At 33.8% G+C, this 17699-nt stretch overlaps 1 protein-coding gene across 1 annotated transcript in view; it reads right to left on the reverse strand.

Moving 5' to 3' along the window:
• LOC127544181 (N-acetyllactosaminide beta-1,6-N-acetylglucosaminyl-transferase-like) overlaps positions 1-6560 on the reverse strand; it is a 127037-nt gene extending 120477 nt beyond the window's left edge. The window contains exon 1 of the mRNA XM_051970704.1: positions 5123-6560. Coding sequence (XP_051826664.1) covers positions 5123-6041 — 919 coding nt within the window. The 5' untranslated portion in view covers positions 6042-6560. The remainder of the gene's footprint in view (positions 1-5122) is intronic.
• Between the last annotated feature and the right edge of the window lie 11139 nt (positions 6561-17699).

The raw sequence follows: 17699 nt of genomic DNA on the forward strand, positions 1-17699 counted from the left end.
ATTTTATATGACTGCAAATGTATAACCTATATCAAATTACATTAAAGATGGAGGAATAAAGAAATTTGGAACTCAAAAATTTCAAAAAATGATTTTTAAAATTCTTTACATGTAATTGGATGAAATATTGTTTAACTCTCTTCCCCCTCAAAAAACAAACAAACAGACAGACTCACTTGGCAAGAAACTGGAAACTTGAGTGGATGCCCATCAGTTGAAGAAGGGTTGAATAAGTAATGGTATATGAATATTATGGAATGTTATTTAGAGAACTAGAATTGGAATTAAGGCAAGAAAAAACCTTTAGCTGATTGTTGAAGGAGATATCAGTGGTACCAACCTCATAAGGCTATAGTGGAGACCAAATGTGGTAAGAGATGCAATTGTAAATGTTCTTCTTATTATTTTATTATCATCTTAACAGTGAACCATACTAACACAGCAGAGTAACTATGCTGACAAGGGTTAATTGGTGGCAGCTCTTTTCAGTGCTTCAGAGAAATTAAGAGGAAGGAAAAGAAGTAGGGTGGCTAATAAAATGGACAAAAGTAGGAAGGAGTCTGGTCAGCTGGGAAAAGAGGAGGGTGGATAGCATTAACTTCAATGACCTATTTTCAGACTCAATCAATAAACAAATATTTACTAAATATTCTTCCGTTCCAGGTGTATGTTGTGCTAGGCACTATGGGGGAATACAAACAAGTATAAATCACGGTCCCTGTCTGTAAATTGTTAGATTTAGTTGAGAAAATACACTATTTGCTTATAAAAAGGCAAATGACATTAGAGAATCTAATATTTGTATCAAAAGAATTAGACTTAAAAAAAAATACTGTAGAGAAGGGAAAGCTTACTTCCAGGTGAGGCTGTCATGAAAGGTTTCATGGGGATGAAGATATCATTTTGATTTTTTATTATCTTATTTGGGGTTTTCTTGGCAAAGACACTGGGGTAATTTGCCATTTCCTTTTCCATCTTGCAAATGAGATTAAATGATGTGTCCAGGGTCACAGAGCTGGTAAGTATCTGAGACTGGATTTGAACTCAGATTTTCTTGACTCCAGACCCAGCAGTTTATCCACTGAGCTGCCCAGCTTCCCCAAACATTTTTTAACCTGGACCTTAAAGTATGAATACGATTTGGCTAGGAAGGATCCATCTATAGAGGAGATTATTGCAGGATGGAAGAAAGTCAATGCCTTGATACCTGTCCAATTTGAAAACATTTTTCTTTTATAAAATAATTTCCTCATTCATTGTTCTCACCTCCAAAGGTTCCTGCATCCTTGTACTCTGGCATTTAAAGCTTTTCCAACATGGCCCCAAATTAGCATTCTTCCCCTTCATACCAGTTCATCCTAACTGGTTTTCTGGCTATTACTCATACATATGGGACACCTCCCACATTTTGACCTTTTCACTAGCTGTATTTCATGCCCTCTTGGAATATCTAATTCCTTCAAGATTCAGCTCAGATATCACCTTCTAATGAAACTTTTCTTGATTCTTCTAGCAATTAGTATTCTCATCTCCCATGTAGCCACTCTGTCAGCAAGTCCTATTATTTTTGCAGCATTTTTGGAATATCCCCCATTTTCTCCTATGACACAGCTATCCTCTTGCCACCAAGAGGTGCAAAATTTTATCACTTCATGCTTGGATTATTCTAATAATCCTCTGGGTGGTTTCTTCAAGGGACCTAAGACTTGAGCTCTTAATATAGTTTAAAAGCCAAGCACTTGAATAATTGGCAGTCCTCAGACTTGAGGTTCCATCATGGCAAATGGAGATCAGAGGAGCTAAATGCAATTGAACTAATGCTGAATATTTGTTAAATATCTTATTGTTAAGTAAACCTCCTTTTGTTAAATGATATGAGTGTCTCCATCTTTCATTTGGTTGTTGTTGGGCCAATAGCAGTTGTTCTGACTTATATACTGCCATTGTTCGCTGCTGATTTCTTCTTCTCTTCCTTCCTTCTTTCCTTCCTTCCTTCCTCTTTCCCTTCCTCCCTTTCTTTTTTCCCTTCCTCCCTCTCTTCCTTCTTTCCTTCCTACTGGTTAATTATTACCTTTCATCCTTCTTGCCCAGTAGGCTGGGTGAAGAGGAGGGAGAAGGGTCCAAATATTTATATAGTTCTTATGTGTCAGGCTCTGTGCTAAGCACTTTTTACATTTACAAAAGCCCTGGGATGTAAGTGACTTGTCCAAGATGACAGCTAGAAAATGTCTAAAACAGAAAGGCAGTGTATTCAAAATAGGAAGCAGCTTCAAGAATGAGACCTCAAGCAAAGGGCCTAAATATGGATTCAAGAGAAAACGAATACTAGCAATTGAGAGTGGAGAGCAAGGCCAGAGATCCAAATGAAAGGGCTTGCCCTTCAAAGAGGCAGTAGTGTGAGGATTCTGTGAGAAAGGAAAGGTATCCAGGCCTTACACAGTGATAAAGCTGAGTTTCTTCAGATGTATGTGTTCCCTAAATGTTCTCTCTCTCTCTCTCTCTCTCTCTCTCTCTCTCTCTCTCTCTCTCTCTCTCTCTCTCTCTCCAGTACACTAAGCTTGTGCTCATTTTTCCAATGAATGTTATATGTATTTGTGGGAAAGTTTACCCCAAGTTTATGATGGGCAAGTAACTCCCTGAGGGAATGTTTTGATGGGAAGTACTCAATTTAAAATTCTATGAATCATATTCCCAAGGAACAAGATTAGTGATGATCACTCATTTCTAACATTGGCCAACCACTCATTGGAAAAGAATTGCTGGACTTATCTCTCTGAGACTCCATTATAATCACATTTATACCAAATTGAAGGTCTATAGAGTCATTGTGCTGACTTCATTGTTTCATGCCTGGGACAGTATACCAGCACCATGCCAGGAAGCTGAATCACTTCCATTTGATTTGTCTTAGGAAGATTCTGAAGATCACAGGATAAGATAACAGACACTGATAGTTTAAAAAAAAAAAAAGGCAGTACAAGGACACTCTCAAGGTCTATTTTAAGAATTTTAGATTTGATTGACTGATATGGGAGACACTGGTAAAAAAAAAAAATTCCCAGCATGGTGTACCCTCATTGGAGAAGGTGCTGTGCTCTATGAGCAAAACGATATTGAAGTAGTTCAGAAAAAGACAAGCTGTGCAAAGTTAGGGAATCCAACCCAAATGTTTACAGGGACTATTTGTTCCTTAGTAATATATTTCTTATTAAACTGCATTGCAATCAATCCCAGCTTCCTCATGTGCCTCTGAGCTTATTATATAAAGAGAAAAGAATATAAAAACTCTGATAATTCACAATTTCCCCAGAAAAGACGATGGAAATATCTGATCTGACAGGGTCAGTGAAAAGAGTTTTGTGTCTGTTTGCAGAGGACCTGGGGTCCCAGAAGATCCCAACTTTTCCACTTAATATCTATTGGTAAGTGGTTAACTTCTCTTGATGACCTTGGTTTCATCCATAAATGAATTTGTTGACCTCAGTGATCTACCCAGCTTCTTCCAGTAACAAATCTAAAATCCTCTGATCTAACCTTTTCCAGGCAATAAAACAAAGAGACCTATTTTTCATTTCAATAACAATAATAATTGCACAGATTTATATCTATAATTCTCTGTAATTATTACATACCTGTGAATGTGACATGCATTTTTCAAACTCCTATTTTTACCTTCTGTGTTGTCCATGTAAGCAGAATACACAGAGGGAAAATGCTAGAGGCTAGTACAGAATTTTTTCTGGTAAGTTATATCAGAATCCTGTCAAAGCACTCTGTTAGAAATACCATTAAATGATACAAAGACTCCTTGCATTCAACTCAAGGTACAGATATCATCTATTTTCAATCATTAAAATCAGCAGCCATATAATCCACCTAGCATACAATGTTTTGGGTTCTTTGTGAAACCTGTCCTGATGAAATCAGCAGCCAAGACAAAAGAATAAAGGACATCTCACAAATTGTGTTCTTCATTGCAAGTTATATTTAAGTCATCTAGTTATTATACAGTTTTCCTGAGTTTCTTGGGTATATTTATTTCATGAACTCACTATAGTTATCCCTTCCATATAAGAGGATTGAGGACAGAGTGGTTTGGCGAATGGTACCCCCATGATCACACTTTGACTCTCCCTTTGTACCAGAGAAGATTTGAGTTATTATGATATTAAAATATATATATATTTTATTTTCTGCTGGCCTTTGCATGTCATCTTTGGCTTCCACAAAATTCCTCCCAAATTCCCATTTAACTTTTTCTGTCAACATGCAATATATCAAAACTGCAATAGGGAAAGTCATAATGTACTTGGATTTTCTATAACCAAATTACTGACTCCATGTCTTCTTAATCTTCATGTCACTCTTTTTGGCTTTGCTTCCCCATTCTTTTTTAAATAACCTTATTGATCAACCATGATTTCAGAGGACTCACAATGATACATTCTACCTACCTCTTGATAAATAATAGTTACAGAATGTAGATTGAGGCATGAGGGTTTTGGTTTTTTTTTTGCACACAGCCAATTCAGGAATTTGTTTTATTTGCCTATACATGTTCATAAAAGGAATTTTGGAATTTTTTCTTGCTCTTTCAATGGGGGTAATAGTGATAAGAAAGTAAAACTACATTTAAAAAAATTGTATCTTTTAGTTTACCTATTCCTTATTCATTTCTGTTCCTTTTTGTAATGTAGGCTCTCTGTGAATAGGGATTATTTCATTCATCTACATTTCTATCCCTAATATCTAGCATAGTGTGTGGCACTTAATCAATACTTAATCAATTCTTGTTGATTGATTTTTTGATCTAACAATAAATTACCTCCATCTCAACTGACTCATTGCAACTCTAAATCCATCATCTACAAAGCTGTAAACAAATTCTCTGTCTCCCAAATGACCAGTATATAATAGTGGTATTGACCCTCTATGCAATATTTAACTTGCTTTTAAAAATGATTGCACAAGATTTGTGACATATAAAGTAAATAAAATTTCATGGGCATATTTTATGAGCACTCACTGTACATTAGTACAATGTTACAATCATATAATTTTTTTTCTACAATGTCTACTGAACTTAATAGTAAGTTAAAATAAAAATAAAGGTCAACCATACCTGGAATCCTATTGAGAGTCACCCAGAAATGTTCATCAGGACTGTAGGTATCCTTAGACCACTCCAGTAGATCAATGGCTCGTTGGTCTTGAAGAACAAAGTTGACAAATTCCCTTGTAAGGGAGACATAAGCAGAGCCAAAATAAATAGTCATATTGTGAGGAGGAGGAGTTTTCCTTCTCCAAGTCCACATCATGAAGGAAAAGAAAATATATCTCTGCTCCTTGTAGATATATTTAGTCCTGCGAATAATATGAGGTGGAGGCAACACTCCTGGGGTGATGTTTTTCCCTTTAAATCCTTTCAGATGCTGGATTATTTCTTTATTGGTTTTCAGAGGGAAATCTTGCCCACAAGTATTAATAATATACTTCCACTGAACTTCAGAGGCTACAAGATCTTTCATGCAATTCAGGTCAGCCTGGAGCCTGGATATTCCACCATAGACAACTGACTCCATCTTGGAGGCAAGGAAAGCATTGGGTAAACAGTCCACCACCCACTTCACTGCATCTTTAAAATCATTTGTTGCTTTTTCATCTACATGAATACAATAAACATTTTGGGGCATATAAACAGCCCTGAAGAGTCTCTCAAATGTTTTAAAATCCTTATGTACCACCATTACATAAGCCAAAGGAAACTGGACTTCTTCTTTTGACAGGGGAACTGTTATATAGTGACTTTGGAGCAAGTAGTCTTGGCAAGTAAGATTTCCAAATGATGGTTTCAAGATAGTGTCTTGAAAAGAAATCATCTCTCCTCTGATAACTGAATCGCAAACTTCAGCAAGGACTAACGAGTTTGGCACTTTTAGCATCCCCTGGGTTGTTTGCATAAACACATTGTTCATATAAAAAAAGACTATTGTCACTGTAAACATAAGCACTACTAAAAAAATAAATTTCTTTGAATTCATTTTTTAAAAATCTCTGTTCTAAACATCCAAAAGCTTTAATCTGTTTCCAAAAACAGTCTTCAAGTTCTTCTACTGGTTTTGTAGCTGCAATTTCTTGTTCTGAAAAAGAATAGAAGAGTTTCCATTCACTCAGAGAAGTCCTCACAACCCCAAATAAGGTTCACTCTGAAGGTGCGGTGACATTACTATGGGCTTGAGATGAAGTTCTGTGGGAAGGAAGTTGGCTGGTGTGCTAGCACTGGCTAGCTCAGTTATTGCAAAACAGGATGAATAATTCTTCAGATGAAAAAAGTTCCATAGCTGCAAACGAGGTGTGGCCTTTTTTAGTTCACTGGAGAGAAATGCCCATTTCACACTAGTTTTTTCAGTATTAAATGCCAATCACAGGCAAATTCAGTAGGGAAGACGTTGGGATACCAGTGTATAAAAATTATCTCCAAGATGTCTGTGCTCTTCATTTCTCTGAACCAGCTAAGCAAGATGAGCTAGTCTGCAAAGCTTCTGCTGTCCAGCCTTTAGGCTTCTTTTCATCTAAAGATAAATTATCAAGAATTCATTTATTGAATCTAGACTTGGCAAAATATCTACAACTTTACTTTATGTCATCAATGATCTTGTTCTGGGGTTGAATGGCAATGGGGAATCCCTTCTGTTCTGCCCCATTCTGAAACTACTTCTAAGAAGGAAGTAACAAAATTTTTTGACACATTGTAATAATGCTCATGTTTTTGGGTTCCTGCACAAAGACAGGGTGATCATTTATGTTAGTCTGTGAGGTTATCAGTTTGGAGGGGTAGAGGTATAATTATATACCATTATGACCTCCTATTCCACCCTCCATCCCTATTCCCTAACCCAAGAAAGAGCATAAATTAGATTCAGTGAAAGGTAACAGCTTTAATGGAAACTAGGTGACACAGTAGACAGTACCAGATCTGAATCATAAAGATTCATCTTTCCAAGTTCATATTTGACCTCAGACACTTTCTGGCTGTGTGATCACGGACAAGTCACTTAACCTGTTTGCTTCAGTTTCTTCATATGTAAAAATTACCTAGAGAAGGAAATGGCAAGCCACTATGATATTTCTACCAAGAAAAATCCCAAATAGGGTCATAAAGAGTCAGACATTTCTGAAAAATGACTGAACAAGTACAACAGCTTTGATGTGACTTGCCATACATGACAGAGTTAGCAGCTACATACATACATACATACACATATATAATTTAAGGGGAGGGGAGGAAGCCTGCCTAATTCACATTGACTTGTTGTGGTTCCTGCTACTTAAGTTATCCTTGAAAAGTATTCTTCAAAGTATCCATACTTTACTCCCTAACTTGGAAAGGTAGGGACTCTGGTTGTATATTATCGCTACTATACTCAATATATTGGTTGATTTTGCTGAATAATTGTTTCTTTCTTTTTTAATTGTTAAAACAGATGATGAAGATTATTTAGAAAATGAAGGAAATACAAAAACAGCCACAAAAATAAGTTTTAAAGTTTAAGAGAAAGGTAACAAAACCCAAAAGGCATCAACAATTTTTTAAAAGGAAAATTTTAAATAAGTTAATGTATGAAATCAATCAGGAGGCTTGAGGCAACTTCCTGGCCAATGCTATAACCATTTCACCTTCCAAAATCACACACACACACACACACACACACACACACACACACACACACACATACACCAGTTACTGGTGAAGTGGAAAAAATATTAGGCCTAGAATCAAGAAGACCTAAGTTTAAATCTTTACTCAGACAATAGCTGAATGATACCAGGCAAGTTATTTGTAACATCTATTGCACAATTTCCTCAAGTGTGGGGATAATAATAACACCTATCAGGTTTTCTGTGAGGATGAAATGAAGTGGTATGTAAATAGTACTTAATACAGTGCCTGAAAAACAGTAAATCCTTAATAAATATTTCCCTTTCTTTCTTCTTCCTTCAGGTAAAAAGACAAAAGACCAGGGTAGGTTTATTGAGGGGTAGGAAGACATGAGTTATGTAAAGAGAAAGGTCAGGGAGTTGTATGTACAACTATGTTGCATAGCACCTGTAGGATACCCTGGAAGGATCCATTGGGAAAGGGATGGCAAGCAGCTATGACTTGGGGAAATGGGTGTAGGTGTAATAAAACAGAAATGATGGGGGGAAAGATACTAAGAGCAATTATGCCTACTTTAGTTTTATTTGAGGACTCTGACTAGGTGTGTAGCCACTATAGGTGGATAATGGGGAATATCAACCCCCCCACTGAAGAGGAAATGGTCATTCTTAAGCATTTTTACATTATTAAAAGCCCCCTATATTTTTTTTAAAAAGCAATAAATATCTGTGTAATAGTTAGTGGAGAACAAAGTCAAAGTTTCATCTCATTTGTATTCTTTGCTTTTCAAATCACATTTCAGTCTTGGAAGATTTGTAAAGTTTAATTTACTGCAAATATTCTAGACTTACTCATTTAAAACACACACACACACACATACACACACACACACATACATGATAAATTAGAGAATTCTACTTTGACTGTACATATATGAAAACTCGACCCAGGGCACAGAGCACTCTGCTAAGATTAGTTTTAGGTTTAGACAGTTTAGGTAGGACATCACTCCAGGGTTGCTAAGGCTTACAGGTTAAACAACATAAAAATGACTAGAATAAAATATAATATATGCTAAGTACCTGACAATGGTGCCAGCAAAGTGATTTGTGGAGACTAGGTGAAGAAAATTATTATTGCCTCCATTTATTTTCCAAGTCCAGTAAAATCTTACTATAGGCTTATACTCTATTCTTCTTGTAGAGATGTTTGTATTCTTGATGTCTGTGCTTACAGATTCTTCATTGATGAAGAATTGCCAATAATGCACAGGAGAGAAAAAATAAATTGAGAAGAAAACATTCACAGTGGTATATCTTTAGAAATAACCTGATAAATTTATTTAATGCCTAAACAACAAGTTATTTACAATGGGGATTCATGGTTTCATGTTTTTATTCTTTATATATGGGAATGTTCACATTTGATGGTGTTTGTTAAGTTAAAAAATTATATATTTTTAAAATTTAATAGAAGAGAAAACAAGTTCTGAAAAGTCTTCACCATACAACAAAGGCTTCAGTTGAGACCAGTAATGGACTCTGTGTCTATCCTCTGATTTACATCCCAACTAAGTACAGAAACTCTCATCACCAGAGTTGACTAAACAAATAATTAATTGTTTAGGCCAGAATCATTTATTAAAATATCTACTGAGATTTTTAAAATTTGTGAACAATATCTGTAGATACCACATCCAAAGACCCTCACAGACAATCCTAGGCTCTGCCTCTGGGACTCTGGTCTCTGGTAGGTGAACTTTCAGATTCTCTTGCCTAAAACCAGGCCTATGATACTATTTCCAAACCATCCCATTGGGGAGTACCCTTCAACCATTTTTGTTTTCCTTTATGTGTCATCTTCTCTTCAGAATTTAAGATAATTAAGGTCAGAGACTATCTTGTAGATGCTGTTCTGATGGTGCTGTTTCAATAAATGCCTTCTTTGATTTAGATAATTGTCTCTCCTGGCTTCTTATTAAAGTAAACACAATGGTGGGGCCTTGTGAATTATGGTGTTAGGAGTATGTCCTCACAGAGTACCTTGAATCTAGTTTAAGGGTTCTGTGGAGGACCCAACTATAGGCTTTAAATTGGGGGAATAATCTAGAAGTGGGGGCACTACATACATTGTGGGGTAGCCAAACTGACATTCTTGGTATTGCCCATACATGACAACTCCATGTTCCCTCTCTCCATCCTTGCACTGTCTCTCAACCAAACATTTCTTATCTTTGCCTCTTAAAATCCCTTGTTTCCTTCAAGATTCTATTCAAGCCACATCGTCTAGAACAGGGAATCTCAATCTCTTTTCTGTCATCGACCCCTTTGGTTAGGCCTATGGACCTTTCCTCATAATGTTTTAAAATTCATAAAATTAAATACTTGGGATTACAGAATATTACCAGTCATACTAAAGTTTGGGTATCAAGGTATTTCTTAAAGACAAGTGCACAGAGGTTAAGAAACTCTTTTTTCAATGAAAACTTAAATGAATCACTCATCTGTTAGTACTCTCTACACAAAACAATTTGTCTTCTATTTATTTTTTGTATGTATGTGTGTGTGTTTATATATATAAATACAAACATATATATATATATACAAAATAAATAGAAGATAAATTGTATTATATATACATAGAGGTATATGTGTGTGTATATATATATATACACACACATATACCTCTATGTATGTATATATATATATATATATATATATATATATATATATATACACACACACACACACACACACACACACATACCTCTATGTATATGTGTGTGTATATATATATACACACACATATACCTCTATGTATATATATATGTGTATATATATATATATATATATATACACACACACACACACACACACACATATACCTCTATGTATATGTATATATATATATATATATATATATATATAGTGTGTGTTTCTCTCTATATATATACATATATGTATATATATACCTAACAGTAGGAATGATTTGATTTTTGTCTTTGTATTCCAATGCCTGACATATAGCAGAAGTTTAATAAATGCTTGTGAATCATTTCCCTTCTCTTCACAAATAGTCCTATTACAAAAGCCTCCTAATTATAGATACTGAGCTAATATGGATTAATTTTAATCTCATTTTGCCTGGAATCAGGCCTCCTCACCACTTTCCAGCTTTATCCATACCTTCCATGTCATGCTGTTTGTAATCCAATCATTATCTTCAAGCCCTTTGCATAGGAACCTTGAACTGTACCCCTGATTGGCTTTTTAGTTTTTGCCTCACCTTGCCCAGAACCTGGCCTCCAGGCCTCTTCTCAACTACTTTCACAGCAGTTCATGTAACTGCTAACTCTTCCTCCTTACCACTTTCCCTTTATGTATTTACTTCCTACATTAAAATGTAGAAGACAAGGACTATCTTGTTTGCTTGTATTTTTATCTTCAGCACTTAGCACAGTGAATGGCATAAAATAAATGTTTAATAATTGCTCTATCTATCTGTCATCTTCCCTTTATAATCTATTCACATGAGTACAAAGTTGATACTCCTATCACTTTTAATAGAAATAAAGGAAGAAAAATAAATGGAAAGATATGATTTGTTTTTTAATTTAGAGATTTCGTATGATATGAAAATACCAAAGAAATACATTGTAGAACTAGCTAAAATAGTAATAATTTTTAAAAATATTAACTGAGAAGAATGAATGATCAAGAATTTCAAATGAAGTAATATAAAAAGAAGGATTCCATGACTTCCTTCAAGTCCAAGCTAAAATCTCATCTTCAAGAACTCTTTCTTGATCCCCCTAAATCTAGTGCCTTCTCTCCTAAGGGACCATAGGTCTGGTCTTATTCTGTCACTCCCCTTCAGTGATTCCTTCTTGCCTCTAGGATCAAGTACAGATTTCTCTGTCTGGCATGTAGTCTTTCACAATATGGTTTCAGCCTACTTTTCCAGGCTCTCTGCCTCCCCTTGACACACTTTATGGTCAAATCATCGATATACTTGCTCTTCTTTATGTATATCATTCCATAAGTGATCTCTTAGTCTTTGTATAAGCCATTTTCCATCACCGGAATATACTTCATTCTGATTTCTATCTAATGGAATCTCTTCAAGGATTAACTCAGGTCCTATTTCTAATAGGGTCTATCTTGATCTCTTCAATTATAGGTAGTCTACCTCCAAAAGCTATTTTCTATATGCAGTTTGACTTTTGACTTCATCAATCAATTGAAATTACTCTTTCCAAAGTTAATAATAATCTTGCTTGTCATATCTAATGGGCTTTTTTATTTCTTATCTTTCATAACCTCTCTGTAGCCTTTGACATCATTTCTCACCCTCTTTTTTTTTTTTTTTTTTGGATACTCTCTAGACTTTCATGACTCTGTTTCTTCCTGGTTTTCATCCAACCTGCCTGATTATTGCTTCTCAGTTTCCTATAAAAATGATTGCTCTTTCATCAGTTCATGATTGTTTATGGGTATCTATCAAGACTCTGTCTTGGGCCTTCTTTTATTTATCTATATTATTTTATTCAATGATCTTATCAATTTACATGGATTCAATTATCATTTTTATGCAACCCTAAACTCTCTTATGATCTCCAGTCTTGCATCTCCAACTACTTATTGGGCATCTTGCACTCAAATTTGGAGCTAGTAGCCAATCAATTAATCAGTAAGTATTTATTAAGTAGCTATTATTTGCCAGGCACTGTGCTAAGTACTGGGGATACAGAAAAAGACAAAGACAATAGCTGCTTTAAAGGAGTTCACAATCTAATGGGGGGAGCCTACTTAAAAAATCATTAGGCAAGATAATATACATAAATTGGAGAAACCCAAAGGAGGAAAGACACTAGATTTAGGGGGATCAAGAAAGAGTTCTTGAAGATGAGATTTTATCTGGGACTTGAAGAAAGTCATGGAATCCTTCTTTTTATATTACTTCATTTGAAATTCTTGATCATTCATTCTTCTCAGTTAATATTTTAAAAAATTATTATTATTTTAGCTAGTTCTACAATGTATTTCTTTGGTATTTTCATATCATACAAAATCTCTAAATTAAAAAATAAATCATGTCTTTCCATTTATTTTTCTTCCTTTATTTCTATTAAAAGTGATTATAGTTGTATACCTATAATTACTGTATTTTATATATTATAAATACTGTATAATATATGTGTTTTAGGTAGATTCACATATATTTTACACATTCTGTAACTATTTTGAATGGAATTTTTTTCTATCATTCTTTGCTAGATATTTTTGGTAATATACAGAAATCCTGAAAATTTTTGTACACTTAATTTGTATACTAATATTTTATTGAAGTTAATATTTCAATTTATTTTTTAGTTGAAAGTAACAATTTTATTTTTTTGCCTATGCTTATTTCTTAAATTTATTTTTCTTGTCTTATAGCTATGGGTACATACGTATATGTGTGTGTATGTATGTAGTGAGAATGGATATCCTTACTTTATTATTATTATTAGGAAGATCTCTACCACTTCTCCATCCCAAATAATGTTAGCTCTTAGTCTTCTAGATACACTATCATATTGGAAATAAGAAAAAGTACATTTATTGTTTTTATATTTTAAAAATAGAAATAGTTGTTAATTTCATTAGAATTTTCTATTACTAGAGTATATCATGTATCATGTTTATATTTTCTTAATATTAAAATTGCCTTTCATTTCTGTTTTTAAAAATTAGCCTATTTATGATACATAATTTTAAGTGTTTCTATAATTTCTTTGCTAAAGATTTATTCAATTGCATTTCTTTCTCTTCTTTACCTCTCCCAGGTTTAGATATCAGGATCATATTTGTCTTATAGAAGGAATTTATTAGAATAGTTTTTTCTCCATTTTTTCAAATAATTGATGTAATATTGGAGTTTGATGATTTTTTGAATGTTTAATAGAATTCATGTGTAAATCCATCTATTTCTATCCCTCCTACCTTTTTAAAAGTAAATTCATTTTTAGCTGGTTCCAATTTTTTTCCCTAGAGTTGGATTATTGAAATTCTGCATTTCTTGTTCTGTTAGCCTAGGTAATTTCTTATAAACATTCATTTTACTGAAAAGTTATAAGGTTGTTAATTTTTTTGTATATGATTGAGTTGTTTCTATTCCTTTAATTTTTTTTCCAACTATGTAAATTCTTCATTTTTTTTTTCATTTGTGTGATTATGGTTTTCAGAGAATCCAATGATTTCTCTTCTCATCTTTTTTAGCTCAGTTTACTTTGTTTTTTAGTTTTTATAAAAAGATATTTACTTTTAAAATGTAGCAAGAACAGAAGTACAAAAATATCTTCCTCAAATGGGGCATATTGTACCTTATATAATTTTGAGCTAAGAAGATTAAATTATGAGCAATGGGTAGAATCTAGAAAGAATTTGGTTTTGTTTCTATATGTGGAAAAATTCAAATAATTAGAAATATTCAAAAGTGGAATGGGGTTTCTCAAGAATTAAGTGGGTCCTTTTCATAGAGATTTTTAAATGGAGGCTAGATGACTATTGTTTAAAAATGATGTCAAGGAGATTCCTGTTCAGTTATGTAAATGATTTTGGTGACCCCTTACAATGATGAAATCTTATGAAGTATACTTCTCAAGGCCATATGACTAACTTGTAATCTATTGGTGTAAGAATTCAGGCCTAGACTAGAATTCATATGTCCAGACTTTCAGGCACCTTCTATTACACTATCTTGTCCCCTTTCTTCTTTTATTCTGTCATAAATAGCAAGAAAAAAATGTCTTAAGTGATTTTGTAGATCTGGCTCACTTCACACTTGAAAGTCAAATTAAATAAACTTTGAGATTCATTTAATTGTATAAGACTTGTTCTCACATTCAACTTGTACACTTGCACACCTTCAAGTTAAATATAATATTTGTACTTTTCAAAGAAGCTGATCAAATATTTGCACTTTGAAAAAAGAGGCTGATAGCATTTATTCAGGCTAAGCTTATCAGGACTGAGTAAATATATCTAAAGGAAAATATATTTCTGAGAGTTTCTTACAAAAGCCACAAAAGTCATCAAAAATGCCCATTAAGGACCTTAAGTTCAAATAAAATTTCTTAACTATTCTCAAAAACCTTAATTATCTCCTAGAAATATAACAACCTAGCCAGGCAGATCTACCATCTGCATCTAAGAATTTACAATCTTTTCACCTTCTCTTATATAGAAAGCCAAATGAAATAATAATTGGCCACATTGCCTTTCCTGATTTCTTCAAAATATCCCTCTCTTCTTTAATTTACCTGGATTTCTTTATAGACAAATTCTTTAATTTTTTTCAAAAGTAAAGAGGAACAGAAGAATAGTGCTTTTTTGAATAATGCTATGGGAATATTTAAGTCTTTATTTGACTCCTGTAAGTATGAGGTGGTTGTCCTTCATACTCAAAAAGGAGCAAAATTATATTACTTTGTTGGAGTTAATGTACAACGTGTCTGACGGTATTTGATCAGATCTTTACAAGCTCAGAAAGCTGTACCACAGACTGAGCACAAAAAAGCCCATATGATCATTTAAGAGGAAGATGTTTGTAAATTTGCACATCTTACATTTCTTTTGAATTGCAATTCTGCTGAAACTAGGCATTGACCTACACTTAACACCGTACACCAAGATAAGGTCAAAATGGGTTCATGACCTAGGCATAAAGAATGAGATTATAAATAAATTAGAAGAACATAGAATAATTTACCTCTCAGACCTGTGGAAGAGGAAGAAATTTATGACCAAAGAAGAACTAGAGATCATTATTGATGACAAAATAGAAAATTTTGATTATATCTAATTGAAAAGTTTTTTGTACAAACAAAACTAATGCAGACAAGATTAGAAGGGAAGCAATAAACTAGGAAAACATTTTTACAATCCAAGGTTCTGCTAAGGCCTCATTTCCAAAATATATAGAGAATTGACTCTAATTTATAAGAAATCAAGCCATAAATGGTCAAAGGATATGAACAGACAATTCTCAGATGAAGAAATTGAAATTATTTTACTCATATAAAAAGATGCTGCAAATCATTATTAATCAGAGAAATGCAAATTAAGACAACTCTGAGATCCCACTATATACCTGTCAGATTAGCTAGAATGACAGGGAAAGATAATGGTGAATGTTGGAGGAGATGTGGGAAAACTGGGACACTGATACATTGTTGGTGGAATTGTGAATACATCCAGCCATTCTGGAGAGCAATTTGGAACTGTGCTCAAAAAGTTATCAAACTATGCATGCCCTTTGATCCAGCAGTGTTTCTACTAGAATTATATCCCAAAGAGATCTTAAAGAAGGGAAAGGGAACTGTATGTGCCAAAATGTTTGTGACAGGTCTCTTTGTAGGGGCCAGAAACTGGAAACTGAGTGGATGTCCATCAATTGGAGAATGGCTGAATAAAGTGTGGTATATGAACGTTATGGAATATTGTTGTTCGGTAAGAAAACAGGATGAATACAGAGAGGACTGGCGAGACTTACATGAACTGTTGCTGAGTGAAATGAGCAGGACCAGGAGATCATTATATACTTCAACAACAATACTGTATGATAATCAATTCTGATGGACGTGGCCCTCTTCAACAATGAGATGAACCAAATCAATTCCAATAGAGCAGTAATGAATTGAACCAGCTACACCCAGCTAAAGAACTCTGGGAAATGAGTATGAACATTATATAGAATTCCCAATCCCTCTATTTTTGTCCACCTGCATTTTTGATTTCCTTCACAGGTTAATTATACAATATTTTAGAGAGCGATTCTTTTTGTACAGTAAAGTAACTGTATGGACATGTATACATTGTATTTAACTTATACTTTAACATATTAACATGTATTTGTATGTACTTTAACATGTATTGGTCAACCTGTCATCTGGGGGAGAGGGCAGGGGAAAGGAGGGGAAAAAATGGAACAAAAGGTTTTGCAATTTTAGTGCTGAAAAATTACCCATGCATATATCTTGTAAATAAAAAGCTATAATAAAAAAAGAAAGAAATGCAATTTTGCTTTGTGCATAGAAAATAATGTCTTTTTTGATGTAGGCACTGGACAGCCCTTTTGCCTGTGTCTTCCATGTTTCACAATCAGTACCAATGTTCTTCCGAGAAACCTATAGCGTGTCCTTGTATTATTTCTTCTTATCTCTGTATGAGAGCTTGCTTTGTATGAATTCTCCATAAAATAGTCTTTTAGGTAAATGTATTTGCCATTCAAACAATGTCCATTAGAGTTGCACTCTCTGAAGTAAAGTTGGAATACTTGACAATTCTCTAGAAAAAAGAACTTATCTTGTCAGATGATCTTAATCTTTCTAAAACAATTTAAATGAAAGCAATTCAATTTCCTGGCATTGCACTGATATTCTGTTCAGGTTTCACTGGCATATAACAATGAGGTCAGCACAATATTGCCGTAGACTTTCAGTATAGAACACTGTACAGTATATAGTGCTGAATCTGTGAAGTACTGACTCAGATTCTGCAACTGACCCTAAACTTAAAGAATCTGCTAAAGCAGTTGGGGCCAGAATGATGATAAATATAGTCACAAGCGAAAAAAATTGACACGACTCAAGGAAAACTAGTTCAGCGATGAAATAGAAATAATAATAAAATTGAGTTGTTTATTTCACAAGATTATATTGCATTTACATTATTTCACTTGATCCTCATCCTGTGTAACATATAATAACTTTTTAATAGAGTTTTAATAGATAAAAGTAAGAAGTCAGATTAATTTATTTATTCTCGGTCACACTAAGTGGCAGAGCTAGGTTTAGAATGTTGTTGTTTTTTTTTTTTTTAATAATCATTAATCTAATCTCTTTCCATAACATTGCATTACCTTAATGTCTAATTTAAAAAAGCAAGACTACAAAGATATTGATGAATAGTGGGTAACTTACATTCTTCTAAATAGGTACAATTAAGAAAATGACAGTTCATCTTTTGTTTTTGTTTTTTGATTTTTGGTATGACTC

The sequence above is a fragment of the Antechinus flavipes genome, chromosome 1 (assembly GCF_016432865.1).
Source record: "Antechinus flavipes isolate AdamAnt ecotype Samford, QLD, Australia chromosome 1, AdamAnt_v2, whole genome shotgun sequence".
Taxonomy (NCBI): domain Eukaryota; kingdom Metazoa; phylum Chordata; class Mammalia; order Dasyuromorphia; family Dasyuridae; genus Antechinus; species Antechinus flavipes.